General features: G+C 46.5%; 1 protein-coding gene across 3 annotated transcripts; it reads right to left on the bottom strand.

Annotated features, from left to right (window-relative positions):
• Positions 1–1,241: 1,241 nt before the first annotated feature.
• On the bottom strand, positions 1,242–21,026 carry LOC311130138 (cyclin-Y-like protein 1). Of its 3 annotated transcripts, none has more exons than XM_084162823.1 (10): positions 19,934–21,026; positions 10,430–10,510; positions 10,090–10,133; positions 7,963–8,063; positions 7,836–7,871; positions 7,618–7,669; positions 5,882–6,001; positions 4,832–4,998; positions 2,094–2,256; positions 1,242–1,902 (listed from the first exon to the last, which is right to left on the bottom strand). In XM_084162823.1, exons 1-10 carry the CDS (start codon positions 20,088–20,090, stop codon positions 1,786–1,788), a joined length of 1,038 nt encoding a protein of 345 aa, XP_084018949.1. In that variant the 5' UTR covers positions 20,091–21,026; the 3' UTR covers positions 1,242–1,785. The 3 variants fall into 3 exon arrangements, with proteins under 3 accessions (XP_084018949.1, XP_084018951.1, XP_084018950.1); XM_084162825.1 differs by lacking the exon at positions 1,242–1,902 and adding an exon at positions 3,727–3,803 and having other exon boundaries at positions 2,172–2,256; positions 19,934–20,171; XM_084162824.1 differs by lacking the exons at positions 1,242–1,902; positions 2,094–2,256 and adding an exon at positions 3,646–3,803 and having other exon boundaries at positions 19,934–20,171.
• Between the last annotated feature and the right edge of the window lie 1,822 nt (positions 21,027–22,848).

Here is a 22,848-nt window from a genome sequence, read left to right as displayed (position 1 = left end):
GTATGTACCAATACACACAATCTTTTTACCCTATTCTGCCCGGTAAAATCCAGCTTGGTTGACTGACTGGTCTGTGAACACCCTAGCCGGTCAGCATGACAGTAGGATGAGGATCTCTAGCCCAACTGTTGATCAGTTTCTGGACTGGACCTATGGTTAAATCAGCTTCCAAAGAGGTAATCTGAAAATGGATGTGTAGCCTACAAGTGTATCAGTAAACAAATTATAGTCTATCCTTTTCTCAACCAGTATTTTCTTTTAGAAATCAATGTCAAAAGTAGCCTCTATAAAACACATGCTCGATGATAACCGCTGTAGTGAGTTTAGTGCTTTGGAATAGCCATGATATTGAACATGTTTTAAAGCGGTTTGGAGGGACTACTATCTGTTTGTCAGATCAGTGATCTGTATCAAGGGCCAGAAGAAAAGGGATGGAGGAAGTGCACCTGGTTGTCTGTGTGTTACACCCCCTAGTGGTACACACTGGACCTGTTCACACCAACCCAATGGTAAACATACAGGTATCGATCGCCTGTAAACTGGACTGAACCCTTGGATACATCTCCTACGGCTCTGCATACATTTTCAATGACAGCGTCAGCACTCACGTTGAGTCAAATGTTTAAAAAATGGTCAAAACATTTCTGTTCAATTACCGGCCTACACATAAAAAACTGTCTTCTCACAAGGGATATACTGGCTGTAGGAACTGTGGTGGACAGCTAGACTAGAACATGGTTAACTCTGGGTGAACCAAAACCAGTTGCTGTTTTCTGCCTTTCTACTTTGTTGTGCTTCAGTGTTTTTCTAACCAGACTAGTGTGTAAATGGTCCAGTGTCTGTTTCATTTATTAGCCTGTTTCCTGACATTCCCTGTGTGTGTGTGTGAGAGAGAGGTGTGTGTGTGAGAGAGAGTGTTGTACCCCATCATTTGTAAGTCTGCTTTGGCGTCCTTCAGTAGTCTGGACTGCAGCTTTATGTGTCCTACATTCAAGGACATGAAATGTGGCAAATTCATTGCTGAGACTTTACAATAAAGATTTTTTTCTAGATATTTATGAAGATGCAGTTCTCCCATAATCTTGGGTTTCATTTATCTCTGACTGCTAGAGAATAAAACTGTGGACCAATCTGTTTCTGAGTATGTCATTTAATGTCTAAAGTAAAATATAAATGTTTACAATGCGCTGCCACACTTGTAGGTTCTCATCTCCACTCCAATGAAAGCCACTAGGATTTGTTACATGATTAGTGTTTATTTAAAATACTCCATCTGCAAATTCTTTTCAATTTAAAAACAGGTACATTTTACAGCTAGTAGCCTACATAGTAAGCAAAAAAAAATATATATATATACCAAAAAAACCCAGAGTCTTTTTTCTCTCTATGTAGTGAAGAAGTGATTTTGCACACAAGGTCTGAGACAGGCAGGGGAGAGTGGGCCTATGGTGCTGCCCATGACCAGTCTCTCAGAGGGGTTTGTAAGAGGGTTTGGGGCGGGTATCCTGGGAGTGTTGGTTGGGCTGTAGAGGTCAGATATTGGTGGAGTTCATTTTGCATGGCTCGGTGCTCCGGGTGGGTGGAGATTTCACTCAAGGACCAATGGAATAGTCTAAAATGAGCAAACTCTACCCACCCGGGGCACAGGGCCATGCGAAACGAACTCGACCATTGTGTCTGTCAAGTGAAAGCACAATGTTGGGAGTGTGGCTATCCAATGAGAGAACAGTGTTGGGAGTGACGTGTCGCTGACTAATGAGAGAACAGCGATGAAGTGTGGCTGGCCTATGAGAGCACAGCGTTGGAGCGGCGGATGCCCACCAGGTTGTCAGCGCTAAAGGACCTCCTCATGGCCGCTCGGCTCAGGTCCTTGTACTTGTCTTCACACAGTCTGGAGATGGCCTGGAAAACACACAACACACAGGCTCATTGGCTTCATCCCTAATGCACTGGTGAATTCCAACACTTTCCCCCTTTGACTATTCCCATGTCTTGCTCTCCGTCTCAGCTGCCATCTTTTCTGCTACTAGATGCATTCTCCCACCTATACTGATACCTGTAAGCTCCATCATACCCCTCTACAACTACCTTACCTCCAGTTTCTGTGCCCTCTCGTTGCCGAGTGGCTCGAGGGGAAAGCAGAGGTTGTTGTCCTCGGCCAGAGATCGCAGGTCAAAGTAGTACTTAGCGTAAACACTGGCCGGGACATTGATGTTGAACTGCAGCAGCTCCAGGAAGTGACGCTCCATCTCGTTCCTGACAAAGGGAGAGCAGATTAAACAGGGGTAATATAGACGCTCCTAGTAAAAGTTGCTCTTAGGCACAGATCTAGGAACAACCTCCCCAAATGAAACCCTGACAATGAGTGGGGGAGAAATGTCAAATGGATCTTAGATCAGTGATAGGAGTAACGTCATCCACAGGCCAGCCCTTATAGGTCGAGAGTCTAATCAATAGCAAATGAAAACTCCACTTGTCTTTCCCTTACGGCAGAAAGGAGAAGGGTACATGTCTGCAGGGGGGCTATTCAACCCATCTCCACCCCCCACATTCGGGAGACTAAACTATATTTGTATTCATAAATTGTTTCTTTATTATTCAAAATAAATACTTTTTTGCAAGGATACCTTTTTTTTTTGCTCCCCCCCCCCCCCCCAAAAGGACATAAACAGGAATTACATTTTTAAAAACTAAACCACCACAATAAATACAACTCAACACACAACAACTTGAGCCTTTTCATTGTCACTATAATGAAGACCCATACTGGCTCTCTGACAGAGCGGCTTGCTTCAGGTATATCATGTCTCTCCTGTACAGATCCATCTCATCATCCTTATCGCCACGATGACAAAAGAGCTGCATGCCGGTCGGTCACCACAGAGACAGCATCAAGGATGCTTTGTCGGAAAGGAGACATGAGAGGGCCAGGGTGGCTGGAGGCTGGGGTGTGTGTGTTGGAAGGCTGGTCTCCCAGGGCAACTAATGGAGTGGGAGAGGGCTACGGCCATTATGTAGGAGCGCTGAGAGCCACTCCAGACCCCCCAGCTCACAAAGAGCACTTCAATGGAAGAGATGAAAATAGACTGCAGATCGAGAGAAGAGAGAGGGAGGAACATGGGCTCATAGACAGACAGACAGACAGACAGACAGAGCACACACTCACAGAGTGGCAGGTAGTCTAGAGGTTAGAGCGTTGGGCCAGTAGCCGTAGTTCGAATTCCCGAGCCGACTAGGTATACGTGTTTTTTTTATATATCTGCCCTTGAGCAAGGCACTTAACCCTAATTGCTCCTGGGTTGCCGTCAATAATGGCTGACCCTGGACGTGCCCCCACTCTCCAAGGGTGTCTAAGGAGGAGTTGGGATATGCAAAACACACATTTCTATTTCACAACACTGTCATGTGTGAAACAGGACAAATATAAGCACCCCCTATTTGACCTTTTGGCACGTGTACACTCTCAAACAAACAAACTTAATAGACATACAAAAGACTCAACCCCAGCCCACTCTAAAAGCTACTAGAATGTAAGGCAGTAGTGTAGTAAGGAGAAGCCTACTAATGGCTTGGAGATTGCCTCCTGTATACAACCAGTACTCCGCCTCCCTCAATGTCCCTCGCTCTCTCTCTCTGGGTCTAGTCCTCACTCCTTTGGAGCCCAAAGCAGGGCCCTCATCTCACACAGCCCTGATCAGAGCTAGAGACTGGATAGGACTACTGTACCAGACTATAGACAACAGCCTAATGAATGATCATCAGACCAGGGGGGAAGAAGGCTCCGGTCTACGTCTGTTCTCCACCTGAAACATGGACATGATGAATCATAAAAGTATGACTATGAATTAGCCTCCTTCAATGACTACCAATCAGCCTCCTCCTCCTCCTTCAATGACTACCAATCAGCCTCCTCCTTCAATGACTACCAATCAGCCTCCTCCTCCTCCTTCAATGACTACCAATCAGCCTCCTCCTCCTCCTCCTTCAATGACTACCAATCAGCCTCCTCCTCATCCTTCAATGACTACCAATCAGCCTCCTCCTTCAATGACTACCAATCAGCCTACTCATTTAATGACTACCAATCAGCCTCCTCCTTTAATGACTACCAATCAGCCTCCTCCTTCAATGACTACCAATCAGCCTCCTCCTTCAATGACTACCAATCAGCCTCCTCCTTCAATGACTACCAATCAGCCTCCTCCTTCTCCTTCAATGACTACCAATCAGCCTCCTCCTTCTCCATCAATGACTACCAATCAGCCTCCTCCTTCTCCTTCAATGACTACCAATCAGCCTCCTCCTTCAATGACTACCAATCAGCCTCCTCCTTCTCCTTCAATGACTACCAATCAGCCTCCTCCTTCTCCATCAATGACTACCAATCAGCCTCCTCCTTCTCCTTCAATGACTACCAATCAGCCTCCTCCTTCTCCATCAATGACTACCAATCAGCCTCCTCCTTCTCCATCAATGACTACCAATCAGCCTCCTCCTTCTCCATCAATGACTACCAATCAGCCTCCTCCTTCAAAGACTACCAATCAGCCGCCTCCTTCTCCTTCAATGACTACCAATCAGCCTCCTCCTTCTCCTTCAATGACTACCAATCAGCTTCCTCCTTCTCCATCAATGACTACCAATCAGCCTCCTCCTTCTCCATCAATGACTACCAATCAGCCTCCTCCTTCTCCATCAATGACTACCAATCAGCCTCCTCCTTCAAAGTGAACAGAACATATCTGAAACTGAACAGTAAAGGTTGACACAATAGTGAGAAAAGGGTATCTATTTTGAGTGTGTCTCCAGTGTGTGTGTCCTGTCCACTCACATGTCCTCCACAGTGATGTCTTTGAGGATCTGGCAGTAGTCTACGTTCCACACGGCCTGGTCGTCCCACACCTTAGACGCCAGCAGGATGGCGCCCAGTACGATACGCTTCCAGTTGCACGGACCGATGTCTATCTCAGCGTAGGTCAGCAGACGCTCCAGGTACACCTGGTGGGGTTGAAGGTTAGAAGTCTTAAAGTGATCATGTGCTAAAAAACTGAGGTGGTTATTTCCATTCAGAAATGTGATGTATACAACATAGAAAATCTGTAGGAAAAAGGGCATATTATTGATTATACACACATGTGAGAAATAGTACTTTGTTATGTTTGGAGTCCAATAAATAAGGCATGCTTGATATATTAGGCCCAATCATATTGTAATCATCAAATGCAGGTCTACTGTCTGTCCACATTGAGACTCTGTTCATGTGACTTGCTGTGCTTCGTCAAGGGTTTCTATTACTCTGCTGCACCCTAGTGGTACATTAGTGCAGATGCAGGTTAATACAACACCAGAATACATCTACCGTATCATGTAGGTTAATACAACACCACAATACATCTACCGTATCATGTAGGTTAATACAACACCACAATACATCTACCGTATCATGTAGGTTAATACAACACCACAATACATCTACCGTATCATGTAGGTTAATACAACACCACAATACATCTACCGTATCATGTAGGTTAATACAACGCATCTACCGTATCATGTAGGTTAATACAACGCATCTACCGTATCATGTAGGTTAATACAACACCACAATACCTAGTGGATAATACAGTATATGATAATAACAAATGCCATTTAGCAGACGCTTTCATCCAAAGCGACTTCAGTCATGCGTACATTCATTTTACGTATGGGTGGTCCCGGGAATCAAACCCACTACCCTGGCATTACAAGCACCATGCTCTACCAGCTGAGCTACAATACATCTACTGTATGGTTTCATATCAGTTGATTAACCATGTATTAACTGCTGATACGCGTGTTTTGATTAGGAGTGTATGGTTGCTGACTGGACTGGACTCCTCACCAAGGTGACGATGGCACACTCCGCAGTGAGCTGTGCAGCGCTGAACAGAGTTCTGACAAAGCGGTAGATGAGTTTGTGCTCAGGGTCCGTACGAGAATAGTCATCAGGAACCTGCTCTCTCTGAAGGAAGAAGACAGTGTTAGACACAGAGACAACACAACACACACCAGCCCAGAGACAACACAGCACACACCAGCCCAGAGACAACACAACACACACCAGCCCAGAGACAACACAACACACACCAGCCCAGAGACAACACAGCACACACCAGCCCAGAGACAACACAACACACACCAGCCCAGAGACAACACAACACACACCAGCCCAGAGACAACACAGCACACACCAGCCCAGAGACAACACAACACACACCAGCCCAGAGACAACACAACACACACCAGCCCAGAGACAACACAGCACACACCAGCCCAGAGACAACACAACACACACCAGCCCAGAGACAACACAACACACACCAGCCCAGAGACAACACAGCACACACCAGCCCAGAGACAACACACACACACGCACCAGCCCAGAGACAACACACACACACGCACCAGCCCAGAGACAACACACACACACGCACCAGCCCAGAGACAACACAACACACACCAGCCCAGAGACAACACAACACACACCAGCCCAGAGACAACACAACACACACCAGCCCAGAGACAACACAACACACACCAGCCCAGAGACAACACAGCACACACCAGCCCAGAGACAACACACACACACGCACCAGCCCAGAGACAACACACACACACGCACCAGCCCAGAGACAACACACACACACGCACCAGCCCAGAGACAACACAACACACACCAGCCCAGAGACAACACAACACACACCAGCCCAGAGACAACACAACACACACCAGCCCAGAGACAACACAACACACACCAGCCCAGAGACAACACAACACACACCAGCCCAGAGACAACACAGCACACACCAGCCCAGAGACAACACAACACACACCAGCCCAGAGACAACACAGCACACACCAGCCCAGAGACAACACAACACACACCAGCCCAGAGACAACACAGCACACACCAGCCCAGAGACAACACAACACACACCAGCCCAGAGACAACACAGCACACACCAGCCCAGAGACAACACAACACACACCAGCCCAGAGACAACACACACACGCGCACCAGCCCAGACAACACACACACGTCACAAACACACAACACACACGCACCAGCCCAGAGACAACACACAGACCAGCCCAGAGACAACACAAAACACACATTCAATCTTGAATAGCGCATAGACTACCCTCAACAAGATAAGGAAACATTTAAGTAATTTCTAAATTTCCTAATGGGTTTATGTTGACTTTCTTACCAGAGCTAAACTATATCTTATTCATTCCCCTTGCAGTGGTGTGTGCTATGCTGAAGTTGGAGCTAAGAGGTACACTGGGCTATGGGGCATATAGAGTTCCAGTGGAAGGTCTAGAAGGGAGTGAGGAGGCTGGGTGATGCCAGATATCGATGTAGACAAGGGCTGAGAAACCAATACTGCCACATCTACTGCAGAACTCTGTTTTGATGTAAACCTGTATTAGCAGCAGGTCTTTAGAATACAATACATAAAAGATATTCACTTCCTGTAAACACATAACAGCTATTCACTTCCTGTAAACACATAACAGCTATTCACTTCCTGTTAACCCTGAGTGGATTATGGTCAAATTGATCCGCCCACTCACCGATAAGGGGTGCATCTTCTCATCAAAAATGTCCAGTGACCTGTCGGAGTCCCTGAGAGATACAGAGGAACAGAGAGTGAACGCCTCCACTATGAACCAAATACACTGTCCCTAGTCCAATACAGACATTCTGCCAGGCCCAGAGGCCACCTTCTGATCCCCCATTAAAGTAATACATGTGCATACTTAAACTGAACAAGTTAAACACTGCCACTCACCTGTTTTTAATGTGGTAGTATATTGCTAATGTGACACTGGAAGAGGAGAAAGACAGAATTCATTAGACCAGAGTTCAACTAGAAAAGGTTTCCTGTGTGTGCATATATGAAGGTAGTGGGTACCCACCATTTTATTGTGCTTTTCAAGTTAGGCTGGCTGACCGTGCTGTCATCTATAAAGATGGTGGAACAGGAACTGTACTTCTTAGAGAGAGGGCCAGGAGAGGTCTGCAAAAGGAAATATGTGACATGGAAGTCAGACGATGCTAATGTGGGCCCTGTTGAACCCAATCCTTCGGAGGTAATTGATGCTAACGCTAGCCTGTGGTGGCCATAGCCAAATAATGACATCACCAATAGGTTGCAGTCACTCCTGGCTCATAAACTACTTCCAAGGTAAAAGGTTTGGTTTGAAATGTGGCTAAACTGGGCTATGTAGCCTTGGGTCAGAGAAGTGTGTTCTATAATACAGAGAGAATAAGATGAGGTGGAGTCGAGGGTGGACAGTGGACCTTCACAAAACATTCATACCAGGTCTCCTGTTTATCTGTGTTTGTCTTCTAGCTGACAGGACCCCACAGCCACAGGGGCTACAGCTTGTTGTGGTCACCTCAAGCACAGGCTACATGAACACACACACACACACACACACACACACACACACACACACACACAGTAGGGTAGCAGGCAAGGGCAACACAGCCCTGCCTTTTCTTTTTACCAGGTCAAAAGGTCTTGGCACTTAGCTAGTTTCCACAGGGCTATATTATAGAGGTCGGTGTAAAAGAGGGCAGCCATAACCCCAGCCACCCCTCTGCTTAACCACTTACACTTCTAGGAATTGGCTTATATGGACAGGGCTGAATTGGCTTATATGGACAGGGCTGAATTGACTTCTATGGACAGGGCTGAATTGGATTATATGGATAGGGCTGAAATGACTTATATGGACAGGGCTGAATTGGATTATATGGATAGGGCTGAATTGGCTTATATGGACAGGGCTGAATTGAAATGTTTCTTACAGAAGAATTATGGAAATGCATATGCATAACCATGGTAGCAATTAAATGGAGATTATGGGGAAATTATTAGAGTACAGGTGAAGACAACAGTTACCTGACACAAGACTGAATCCAAACATTACACCGTTGATTAGAATACATTTACTGTACATTTTGCCCCATTTGTTGATAACGAAATCTGAAAATACTCTGGATACATTCAGTAACATGATAAGAATATTCTTGGAAATGTTGAGGTAGGTACAACATAAGACAAAACAATGACAATGGTTTGAGTGATTGGTCTAACTGGTGTTTCCAAGTGGCCAACCACCTCTCCAAGGTGTGTACAGTTCCTAAGTCATTTCAATGCATTTCTATGACTCAAAGAAGTCTTCAACTATAAGGTGTTTTTCTGAGCTCTCCTAGCTGTGCTGTTGAGGAACTAGAGCAAGCACACTGGTAGTTGCTTTCTATGGAACACAGCCCTGCATCCCCGCCATCACACAATTACTGTTGCTGTTTACGCAATCCAAAAACGGTCCATTATAAATCACAATCTGGGTCAGGTGGGCATAATTTGAAAGCTTGTTCTATTGCCAACATGACTAACTAAATTATAAAAAACGATCTTACAGTGTTATGCTTTCACAACGTAATTCAGAGAAGCAGATGGTAATTTTGGTCGCATAGAATGGAGTCATGAGTGCATTCAGATACGTGGTCCCGGCACATTTTCTTCACAATACAACATAGGCTCATTCTGTTCAGGACAACCCAGGGTAGAACGCCATGTCATCTTGTAACTGTATATCAAACACAGTGATCATAAACGTTGACACTGTATATCACATGAGTTTTATGATATGGAAATGTGAAATGCACATTTGGACTCTTCAACGTCTTATCTTTCAAAATACATGGTAATTGACAGCATTTCCCTCACTGCGTTCCAATTCAGGCGCGTATCAGTGTCCAAATCTGCCCTTTTCAACCCATATACGGGTATAAGTGTAAAGGGCTACATCCTATAAGAGGTGACCAATAAGGTGTGATGGTCAGATAGTTAAATTTGCATATGCATGAGTTTGGTGTTGTCCTCCAGTGACCCAAGTTAAGAGGCGAGTGTGTGAGATTATAGATGTATTCTCATAAATCGCAACCCAACTCTCCCATACCCACACAGTAGCCACACACACACAACTCATTATTGTTAACACAAACTCAAATCTTCGTATTGAAATACTTACATGACTAACATGGTTTATGTGATTGCTTTTTCTCTTGTCTCGCACTGGAAGGAAAAAGAAAATAGGCCATGTCAGACCCAGACAAAAACAGTCATGTTGAAAATGATGAAGAACGGTGAAGAGTCACATTGTGCTTATGAGAGCGCCATATTAGAGTCACTTACAGTAGCCTCAGTATCATCTCTCTACATAGCTTGCTAGAGCAGAGAGAGGCTGGTGGTGAGTTACCACCTTACCAAGTAGCTAAAGTGCGTAAGACCAGAGTCGTATGGGCTAACATGGCATCATAATCACTTCTCCTGTGTGATGTGTTGTGAGCAGGGTAGAGTAGAGTACTTACATTCACTGTCTGTCTGGGACTTGCTGAGGAAGATTGTGCTGGCTCGGGCATGGTCTGATGGGTTGGACTCCTGGGCCAGTTCTGGAACAACACAGACACCACTGACCATTAGAAACAGAGTAGATAACAAGGGTAATGACACAGATGAAGTGAAACAGAAGAACCTGACTTGGAAGGTTAGTGATCCATAAAACCGCCTGTTTAAGGGGGTAAACTACCTTAGTTCACCTGAGGTGATTATGTTGACTCGAGGCCGGTGAGAGAAGAATTAGACCTGATATTCCATACAGACAGAACAGTGACCTGTAGCCTACTGTACCTTAAGCAATAACACCTGAGAACCCGGGAATTATCGTGTGACAACTCCCGACAAGGGCTGTTCTGAGGCCCGAGGTGAAGTTGTCACATGATAATTCCTGGGTTTGAGGGCAATATTGCTTTTATAAAACTGTTGCCAACATATATTTAAATATTAATTACATGTTTTCATTAAAAACATTATTTGAAGGAGTAAATGAGTTTTTACATTCTAAAAAGTTTGCTACCCAAGCGGGCTGGTCTTTCTACTTATTTTCTCCTGCTGACCCAGTCGTTCCTTCCAATCTTTCTATTCCTTCGACGTTGCTATGCTAAACAAATCATTGGCATGTAGCTATCTAGCAGGGACTCAATGATGATGAGACAAGAACATGATTTAATAAATATCCAATAGGGCTACATAGGCAACAACTATTATGGTTGGCGAGTCAGAGCTAACCAAGCTAGTTGGTGATGTTAATAGTGACGTTTCCGTTGATGGCACACGAGTGGAAGAACTGTCCATGGTCCTGGTTGGTGACAGCCAGTGCTTGCCTCTTTGCTGGCACGGGAGAGATCGCATTTGTAAAATGATACATTGTTGCACAGGTTGTAGAGGCAGACAGGTTGGTTTATAACACGTCATGGTATTTTGCGGGAGTTGTTGTCCCACAACAATGAACCAATCAGCATCCAGGATCCAAACAACCCGTTTCATAATGTACAGTCCAGTGCAGGTCATCACTCAACCATTTGAACTACCCCTGTACTGCAGTACCTGGAATGAATGCATGATATTACAGTACCTAGTGATACCTAGGGGAAAATGGATACAGTTACAGTGCATTCGGAAAGTATTCAGAGCCCTTGACTTTTTCCACATTTTGTTACGATACAGCCTTATTCTAAAAATTATTACATTGTTGTTTTTTTCTCTCAATCTACACACAATACCCCATAATGACAAAGCAAAAACAGGTTTAGTAATGTTTGCTAATTTATAAAAAATAAAAAACTGAAATATCACATTTACATACGTATTCAGACCCTTTACTCAGTACTTTGTTGAAGCACCTTTGGCAGCAATTACAGCCTTGAGTATTCTTGGGTATGACGTTACAAGCTTGGCACACCTGTATTTGGGGAGTTTCTCCCATTCTTCTCTGCAGATCCTCTCGTTGTCTTGGCTGTGTGCTTAGGGTCGTTGTCCTGTTGGAAGGTGAACCTTTACCCCAGTCTGAGGTCCTGAGCACTCCGTGCTCCGTTCATCTTTCCCGCAACCCTGACTAGTCTCCCAGTCCCTGCCGCTGAAAAATATCCCCACAGCATGATGCTGCCACCACCATGATGCTGCCACCACCATGCTTCACCGTAGGGATGGTGCCAGGTTTCCTCCAGACGTGACACTTGGCATTCAGGCCAAAGAGTTCAATCTTGCTTTCATTAGACCAGAGAACCTTGTTTCTCATGGTCTGAGAGTCCGTTAGGTGCCTTTTGGCAAACTCCAAGCGGGCTGTCATGTGCCTTTTACTGAGGAGTGGCTTTCGTCTGGCCACTTTAGCATAAAGGCCAGATTGGTGGAGTGCTGCAGAGATGGTTGTCCTTCTGGAAGGTTCTCCCATCTCCACAGAGGAACTCTGGAGCTCTGTCATGCTAAATGTACTTCTGGTGTACCAAAACGCAATGATGCAGTCGGTGTGTTCGAAGCGTTAGTGAGCAATATGTTTGGAAAGTCAAATCCAAATATCGAATCGCAAGACATATAGAATCGTGAGAATCACAATACATATCTTATCGGCAGCTAAGGATCTTGATAATATTGTATCGTGAGGTCCCTGGCAATTCCCAGCCCTACCCAATTAGATGGATGGATAGATGAATGAATGAATAAGTAAGTGAATTAAATAAAACAAATCTGTGTAGGGCAGCAAGGCTATGTAACCATACACACTATTTGACAGCAGAAGCATGATGATCTCATTCGCACCACATAAAAGGTCCATTACACACAGGCTCAATGATCAGGTTTAGGTATTAGACATCCTGATCAAACCCTAATGTATTAACAGCTACCTCTGTCTGGGATTGGGTGCCCCTGTTCTGGATCAGACGTGGCAGGCAGGGCCAGATGGGTTGGCTTGGCAGTGTGTGCCCCCTGCCCACTCAGGCTGTGGCTCTGTGGCAGGGATGGTGGTATGGGACTGGCAGGGAGGGGGGCAACAAGGAGGCCTTTGTCTGGGGTCTCTGTGGAGAACATTGAGTCCTCACTCTCTACACCCCTTCCACACTGGCCAGCACGCTGAGAAACAGGAAGGGGGAGCAGGGCGGAGGGCCGTGCCAGTCATGCCAACCCATCTACAGACACGCTACCGAACCAAACAGTGTGCTCTATATAGAGCATAAAGGAGCGACTAGCAGGTAGACTAGCCTACATGTAGCCTTTTACAACACAAACCACAGTGCGACACACAAAGTTCTTCAGCCACCACCTATCAGATCCACTAAGATGAGTCTGTCAGACACCATCATGTGATTACTCCATCCTAGATAAGATGGAGCCTCAGCTCCTCTTCCCAGCCACAAAGCTCCACTCTTATCCCTCCACCAATCACTCCCTGGCCTCTCCCTGGACTGGAGTCTTCCTGCCGGGGCATTCCATGCCCTCTGTGCCCGACTGTCGCAAGTCATGGTATTTCTGTCCCGGGTCCACTGCTCCAGTTTAAGAGGAGTGCCGGGCGGGCATACCTTGCAACACTAAGCGGGGGTGAGCCCTGGTTGGCATGTTAAGGCGTCAGCATGCTTCAGTTCAGCTGGCGCTTAGCTGAACTTGGCTAGCTGAACCGAACCTAGAAAAACTAGAAAAACTAGGCAATAGTACGGTTTGTCCATTGAGCCCTGGTTGGCAGTATACACTTCCTCAAAATAGTCAGAATTAATCTGAGATCACTCAAGAAATCTATCATAAATTGACATTTTTGCAGAGGAGATCTTAGTCGCACAATTTTATATCTAACTAAGACATTTGGTGCAGTATTTCTCAATGAAAAAATGTGCATGAATACCAGTTGTCTCTCGTTGAATGACAAAAAATACTATTGAATCATCCCTACTGTTGACCAATCACCGACGAAGGGGCATAGACTTCGGCGCCAAACTTTGTCTTGCCTCTAGAAAACATTTTGTGTGCCCGAACAACCCTCACTGAAGTCCAAAACGATCCAAAACGTCCCAAAATGTCATAATATATGCACAAACTCCTCTGAACTGTTTCGGCTGGGAAGCATGCAGACACCTTTCCTCAATTGCCTATACATACCCACTATTGCAGTAGTAGGTCTATATAAGAATATGCCATGTCCCTGTACCCACTATTGCAGTAGTAGGCCTAGGTCTGGGTCATATTTCAATAAAACTGGCTCCACAGATTCCCTCATTTAGCCTAGTAATGATCCATATAAAAAATGCTTTAGTGATCAAGTGAGAGCTAGCCTACTTTATTGTCTGCTTGTGCAGAAACGTGCTTTGAGCCCTAGGTTATAGGTGAAAGGGACCGCCACCAGGCAGAGCAGGTAGCACTGATAACCGCTCTATTGATTATTAGGGCCATTGTTGCGTCTGTTGAGGGAAGTCCTTGCTGTGAGATGAATGGCCTATTGGTCTTCACAGTTCAGACAGCAGGATGGATGGGCTGCCCGAACCAGGGTGATCAGGCTGTGATGGTGATGCAGTAGCCTATAATGCTAAAATGTGTCACCGGTGCTAGGCCAAAGATGAAGAGTGGCTGTCTGAACATGGTGATTAAGCTCTATAGCCTAATGTTTCATTTCCTGGCTCTCAAAAGACAGACAACAGGTGATATACCCAATACCTGTCTCAGTTCAGTCTACTCCTCTTTATATCGTCCACCTACAGCTGATCCCAGACCTGTGATGAAAAGCTGGAGGACTGCCTTCATAAGGACACAGAGAGGGAGGGATTGGCCGTCTAACCCTTACCCTGGGTCCACCACACTAGGGTTAGACAAGCCCTCCCTCTCCCTCTGAAGTCCAAAATAAACCAGAGGGGCTGGGGAGCGGGGAAAGTGCTCTCTCAAGGGAATGCCTCGGTCAGTTAGGGTGGGTGAGGCGTTGCAGAGACCAGAGGAAATATCAAGGATTACATCATCCGCTAATCGCAATGATTGCTAAAACGTTGCTGCAATTCCTCTTTTATTAGGATATCCCAAGCTGAAAGGCATTTTATGAAAATCACGTGTGTCATCCATTGACAAGGCTTTTCAGAAAACAGTGTTCATAGTATTGGTTTAAAACAGCTTTCCACCTCTATCTGACGTTATGGACACACAGAGAGAGAGAGAGAGAGAGAGAGAGACAGAGAAAGAGAGGTGCAGCTGTCCTGTGGTACCACATCGTCAGGATGCCAGTGATAGCTGGGAGATAGATTCTTAGGGGTCTCCTCCATTTTCCACCCACCAGCCCCACCACCCCCATCTTCTGGGTGCATCCCAAATGGCACCCTATGCCAAAGTGCAATACTCTGGTCAAAAGTAGCTAGTACACTACATAGGAAATTAGGTACCATTTGGGACGCATCGTCTATCTCCTGACTGACCACGCAAACTCTATTGCACTCCACACGCCCTTTCCCACCTGGACAGAAGGAACACCTATGTGAGAATGCTGTTTACTGACTACAACTCAGCGTTCAACACCATAGTGCCCTCCAAGCTCATCACTAAGCTGGGAATGAAAACCTCCCTCTGCAACTGGATCCTGGACTTCCTGACGGGCGCCCCCAGGTGGTGAGGGTAGGCAACAACACATCCGCCACGCTGACCTTCAACATGGGGGCCCCTCAGGCGTGAGTGCTTAATCCCCTCCTGTACTCCCTGTTCAACCACGACTGCGCGGCCGTGCACGACTCCAACACAATCATTAAGTTTGCCGACGACACAACGGTGGTAGGCCTGATCACCAACAATGAGACAGCCTTTAGGGAGGAGGTCAGAGACCTGGCAACAACCTCTCCCTCAACTTCAGCAAGACAAAAAGGATCGTGGGCTACAGGAAACGGAGGGCCGAGCGCGCCCCAATTCACATCAACGGGGCTGTAGTGGAGCGGGTCGAGAGCGTCAAGCTCCTCGGTGTCCACATCACCAAGGACCTATCATAGTCCAAACACACCAACAGTCGTCTTGTCTCGTTGTGAATGGTTAGATACTACTGCACTGCTGGAGCTAGGAACACAAGCATTTCGCTACACTCGCAATAACATCTGCGAAATATGTGTATGCAACCAATCAAATTTGATTTGAAGAGGGCATGACAACGCCTCTTCATTTAAATTTGACATTTGAGTCATTTAGCAGACGCTCTTATCCAGAGCGACTTACAGTTAGCGAGTGCATACATTTTTCATACTGGCCCCCCGTGGGAATCGAACCCACAACCCTGGCGTTGCAAGCGCCATGCTCTACCAACTGAGCTACAGGAGGCCTCTTCCCCATCAGGAGGCTGAATTTTCTTTGGCATGGGTCCCCAGATCCTCAAAAGTTTCTATAACCGCACCATTGAGAGCATCTTGACTGGCTGCATCACCGCTTGGTATGGCAACTGCTTGGCATCCGAATGTAAGACGGTTAGTCGAGGTAATTGAGGTAATATGTACATGTGGGTAGAGTTAAAGTGACTATGTATAGATAATAAACAGAGTAGCAGCAGCGTAAAATAGTGGGTGGGGGTGGGGTGGCAATGCAAATAGTCTGGGTAGCCATGATTAGCTGTTCAGGAGTCTTATGGCTTGGGGGTAGAAATTGTTAAGAAGCCTTTTGGACCTAGACTTGGTGCTCCAGTACCGCTTGCCGTGCGGTAGCAGAGAGAACAGTCTATGACTAGGGTGGCTGGAGTCTGACACCACCTGGTATAGAGGTCCTGGATGGCAGGAAGCTTGGCCCCAGTGATGTACTGGGCCGTACGCACTACCTTCTGTACTGAGGACCCATGCCAAATCTTTTCAGTCTCCTGAGGGGGAATAGGCTTTGTCGTGCCCTCTTCATGACTGTCTTGGTGTGTTTTGACCATGTTACTTTGTTGGTGATGTGGACACCAAGGAACTTTAAGCTCTCAACCTGTTCCACTACAGCTCCGTCGATGAGAATGGGGGCGTGCTCATTCCTCTTTTATCCCCTGTAGTCCACAATCATCTCCTTTGTCTTGATCACGTTGAGGGAGAGGTTGTTATCCTGGCACCACACGGCCAGGTCTCTGACCTCCTCCCTATAGGCTGTCTCATCGTTGTCGGTGATCAGGCCTACCACTGTTGGGTCGTCTGCAAACTTAATGATGGTGTTGGAGTCGTGCCTGGCCATGCAGTCATGGGTGAACAGGGAGTACAGGAGGGGACTGAGCACACACCCCTGAGGGGCCCCCGTGTTGAGGATCAGTGTGGCAGATGTGTTGTTACCTACCCTTACCACCTGGGGGCGGCCCGTCAGGAAGTCCAGGATCCAGTTGCAGAGGGAGGTGTTTAGTCCCAGGGTCCTTAGCTTAGTGATGAGCTTTGAGGGTACTATGGTGTTGAACACTGAGCTGTAGTCAATGAATAGCATTCTCACGTAGGTGTTCCTTTTGTCCAGGTGGGAAAGGGCAGTGTGGAGAGCAAAAGAGATTGCATCATCTGTGGATCTGTTGGGGCGGTATGCAAATTGAGTGGGTCTAGGGTTATGGGATAATGGTGTTGATGTGAGCCATGACCAGCCTCTCAAAGCACTTTATGGCTACAGACGTGAGTGCTACGGGTCGGTAGTAATTTAGGCAGGTTATCTTAGTGTTCTTGGGCACATGGACTATGGTGGTCTGCTAGAAACATGTTGGTATTACAGACTCAGTCAGGGACATGTTGAACATGTCAGTGAAGACACTTGCCAGTTGGTCAGCGCATGCTCGGAGTACACGTCCTGGTAATCCGTCTGGCCCTGCGGCCTTGTGAATTTTGACCTGCTTAAAAGTCTTACATCGGCTACAGAGAGCGTGATCACATAGTCATCCAGAACAGCTGACACTCTCATGCATGCTTCAGTGTTGCTTTCCTCGAAGCGAGCATAGAAGTGATTTAGCTCATCTGGTAGGCTTGTGTCACTGGTGTTGCAGCAGCAGGAAGTGTGTGTGTGTGGCTTTACCCCAAGGGTGCAACACCATACAGGCCCTACAATCAATAGTAATAAAAAGCTGTGAACAACCAGCAACATCAAACCCTGCTGGGAGGGAAGGGAGGGACACCAGGGGGCTGTGGATCAAATATCCCTCCTTCCCAATTGGCAGCCTCATCTCACCTAACTTTATGTGCATGTAATTTCATTGGCTACAGGCCTCTGAGAGGGTGGTGTATGATAAATAGTGTGTTAAAAATACTAAATGGATTATGTACAGTGAGGGAAAAAAGTATTTGATCCCCTGCTGATTTTGTACATTTTCCCACTGACAAAGAAATGATCAGTCTATAATTTTAATGGTAGGTTTATTTGAACAGTGAGAGACAGAATAACAACAAAAAAATCCAGAAAAACACATGTAAAAAATGTTATAAATTGATTTGCATTTTAATGAGGGAAATAAGTATTTGACCCCCTCTTAATCAGAAAAATGTTGGGCTCCCAGTTGTCTTTTATACAGGTAACGAGCTGAGATTAGGAGCACACTCTTAAAGGGAGTGCTCCTAATCTCAGCTTGTTACCTGTATAAGACACCTGTCCACAGAAGCAATCAATCAATCAGATTCCAAACTCTCCACCATGGCCAAGACCAAAGAGCTCTCCAAGGATGTCAGGGACAAGATTGTAGACCTACACAAGGCTGGAATGGGCTACAAGACCATCGCCAAGCAGCTTGGTGAGAAGGTGACAACAGTTGGTGCGATTATTCGCAAATGGAAGAAACACAAAAGAACTGTCAATCTCCCTCGGCCTGGGGCTCCATGCAAGATCTCACCTCGTGGAGTTGCAATGATCATGAGAACGGTGAGGAATCAGCCCAGAACTACACTGGAGGATCGTGTCAATGATCTCAAGGCAGCTGGGACCATAGTCATCAAGAAAACAATTGGTAACACACTACGCCGTGAAGGACTGAAATCCTGCAGTGCCCGCAAGGTCCCCCTGCTCAAGAAAGCACATATACATGCCCGTCTGAAGTTTGCCAATGAACATCTGAATGATTCAGAGGAGAACTAGGTGAAAGTGTTGTGGTCAGATGAGACCAAAATCGAGGTCTTTGGCATCAACTCAATTCGCTGTGTTTGGAGGAGGAGGAACGCTGCCTATGACCCCAAGAACACCATCCCCACCGTCAAACATGGAGGTGGAAACATTATGCTTTGGGTGTGTTTTTCTGCTAAGGGGACAGGACAACTTCACCGCATCAAAGGGACGATGGACGGGGCCATGTACCGTCAAATCATGAGTGAGAACCTCCTTCCCTCAGCCAGGGCATTGAAAATGGGTCGTGGATGGGTATTCCAGCATGACAATGACCCAAAACACACGGCCAAGGCAACAAAGGAGTGGCTCAAGAAGAAGCACATTAAGGTCCTGGAGTGGCCTAGCCAGTCTCCAGACCTTAATCCCATAGAAAATCTGTGGAGGGAGCTGAAGGTTCGAGCTGCCAAACGTCAGGCTCGAAACCTTAATGACTTGGAGAAGATCTGCAAAGAGGAGTGGGACAAAATCCCTCCTGAGATGTGTGCAAATCTGGTGGCCAACTACAAGAAACGTCTGACCTCTGTGATTGCCAACAAGGGTTTTGCCACCAAGTACTAAGTCATGTTTTGCAGAGGGGTCAAATACTTATTTCCCTCATTGAAATGCAAATCAATTTATAACATTTTTGACATGCGTTTTTCTGGATTTTTTTGTTGTTATTCTGTCTCTCACTGTTCAAATAAACCTACCATTAAAATTATAGACTGATCATGTCTTTGTCAGTGGGCAAACGTACAAAATCAGCAGGGGATCAAATACTTTTTTCCCTCACTGTATATGTTAGTACTGTATCTCTACTGCAGCAACTAGCACAGCCAATGTAAATGTGGATTTGGAGGAAACCAACCCGACACAGGAGAGACCCCTACCAGTTCTGTTTTTCTAGTAACCACAGTCAGTGACATTCTGTAAATATTTCCAATCCCAGCTATGCGGGCGGGTGTGACACCTACCGTCTGGCACCTCTCTGTCGCTGATGTGCTGCAGGTACGGGCCGGTGTCATCACTCACGTCCGTGATTATTTGGTAGTCTTCATGGCGGTCCGCCGGTTGCCTTGGTAGCTTTGGGCTCCCCTCGGGCGACACGCAGCATGATACCGTATTCCCCATTCCAAACCAGGGATAACGTCAACACTATTTAAGTAGTGCAAAATTCCTTCAAATCAAGGATGCCAGATAGCTAGCTTTACAGCTACATACAACTACATTACCTAAGCCTATGATTCAGTTCTGTCCTATGATTCTAAAAAAACAAGTCGATAATGAAAACAGATGAGAGAAACACTTAAATTATAAACTAAATTGCTGACCAGTAATGTCAATAAATTGCACTCCTGTCCATCTGAGTGTGTGCTCCGTCCGCACCATGAATCAGATTTCTGGCTGTACAGCAAAATAAAAATCGATGTTTGTTCTAGTATGTTCTATTATTTACACAGTTGCTAACTAACTACACAAATGATTTCTAACACTGAGGTCATCAACCAGCTGTTTAAATCCGAGCATTACAAGCGGTTGCCCATTCATCCATTCCTTTGCTAGCAAAATCAGCTAGCCAGCAAGCTAGCAGCAATGGGACATTGTCTGTAGGGGCGATTAACTAGTTAGCTAGTCCCTTTAACTTTGCCAATATGCATCAACGCCTCCGGAGCTACAATTAAAAAACGACTCCACTCATATACCACTAGCTAGTTCTTCCAAGCATCGATCCCCAATAGTTTCCGAACAGGGATTCCCAATTGTCCGAGGTAGATCTCTCACGCCAGTCCCTTTTTGGATTCCCAATCCCAGGATCAGACGACAACTTTATCCCGAGGCTTGAGGCCTACAAACTAACCTAGCTGCCTGCTTGACAAAGAAATCAAAACCGGAGAGCTTCAAATCATTTAGCGAATGTAATCTGGTCAAGTCTTGTTGAAGTTCATTGTCGATCTCACAACTTTCGGATTGAAGAACCTCCGTTATCCCCTCCTCTCCACCGGCCAGTTCTGCGATCCGCTACCCGCCACCACCGCCATCTACTCCGAACACACCGCTCCCTGCGCTGCGTTCAGTACGTTTTTCTTCTTCTTCTTCTTCTTCTACTTCTTCTTCGATGAGGTTTAACGGCGGTTGGCATCCAATTTGTTCCATTACCGCCACCTACTAGACTGGAGTACAACTCCCTTATATTTTGCTTGAAAAATACAATAAAGAAATACCCTACAATCTAACACTACACTCACAAATTCAAAAATATTATTAATAATTAACACCACCCTACTCCACTATTTAAATATATTCACTCCTACCTCATGCCCTCAACCTGAAAACATTTACATTTAACATTTTAGTCATTTAGCAGACGCTCTTATCCAGAGCGACTTACAGGAGCAATTAGGGTTAAGTGCCTTGCTCAAGGGCACATTTACGTCATTTAGCAGACGCTCTTGTCCAGAGCGACTACAAATTGGTGCATTCACCCTATAGCCAGTGGGATAACCACTTTACAATTATACTTTTTTTTTTTTGGGGGGGGGGGGGGGGGTAGAAGGATTACTTTATCCTATCCCAGGTGTTCCTTAAAGAGGTGGGGTTTCAAATGTCTCCGGAAGGTGGTGAGTGACTCCGCTGTCCTGGCGTCGTGAGGGAGCTTGTTCCACCATTGGGGTGCCAGAGCAGCGAACAGCATTGACTGGGCTGAGCGGGAACTATGCTTCCGCAGAGGAAGGGGAGCCAGCAGGCCAGAGGTGGATGAACGCAATGCCCTCGCCTGGGTGTAGGGACTGATCAGAGCCTGAAGGTACGGAGGTGCCGTTCCCCTCACTGCTCCATAGGCAAGCACCATGGTCTTGTAACGGATGCGAGCTTCAACTGGAAGCCAGTGGAGTGTGCGGAGGAGGGGGGTGACGTGAGAGAACTTGGGAAGGTTGAACACCAGACGGGCTGCGGCATTCTGGATGAGTTGTAGGGGTTTAATGGCACAGGCAGGGAGCCCAGCCAACAGCGAGTTGCAGTAATCCAGACAGGAGATGACAAGTGCCTGGATTAGGACCTGTGCCGCTTCCTGTGTAAGGCAGGGTCGTACTCTCCGAATGTTGTAGAGCATGAACCTGCAGGATCGGGTCACCGCCTTGATGTTGGCGGAGAACGACAGGGTGTTGTCCAGGGTCACGCCAAGGCTCTTCGCACTCTGGGAGGAGGACACACCGGAGTTGTCAACCGTGATGGCGAGATCATGGAACGGGCAGTCCTTCCCCGGGAGGAAGAGCAGCTCCGTCTTGCCAGGGTTCAGCTTGAGGTGGTGATCCGTCATCCATACTGATATGTCGGCCAGACATGCAGAGATGCGATTCACCACCTGGTTATCAGAAGGGGGAAAGGAAAAGATTAGTTGTGTATCGTCAGCGTAGCAATGATAGGAGAGGCCATGTGAGGATATGACAGAGCCAAGTGACTTGGTGTATAGGGAGAAAAGGAGAGGGCCTAGAACTGAGCCCTGGGGGACACCAGTGGTGAGAGCACGTGGTGCGGAGACAGCTTCTCGCCACGCCACTTGGTAGGAGCGACCGGTCAGGTAGGACGCAATCCAGGAGTGAGCCGCGCCGGAGATGCCCAGCTCGGAGAGGGTGGAGAGGAGGATCTGATGGTTCACTGTATCAAAGGCAGCAGACAGGTCTAGAAGGACAAGAGCAGATGGGACATCACCCCTTAACACTCCCTGTAACTCTTCTGATGTGAAGTCTCGCACACCCAAATACCTCTCTGCAGCTGCCACCACAACCTCAATTTTCTTCGACTAGCGTTCCATCCTTGCAGTACAATTAATAACCATTGCTATAAACGCTAAAAATCCAATCTTACTGAAACAAATATCACTTGCTTGCCT

The sequence above is a fragment of the Coregonus lavaretus genome (assembly GCF_964263955.1).
Source record: "Coregonus lavaretus genome assembly, chromosome: 5".
Classification (NCBI taxonomy): domain Eukaryota; kingdom Metazoa; phylum Chordata; class Actinopteri; order Salmoniformes; family Salmonidae; genus Coregonus; species Coregonus lavaretus.
This window is presented reverse-complemented; position numbering and strand designations above follow the sequence as displayed.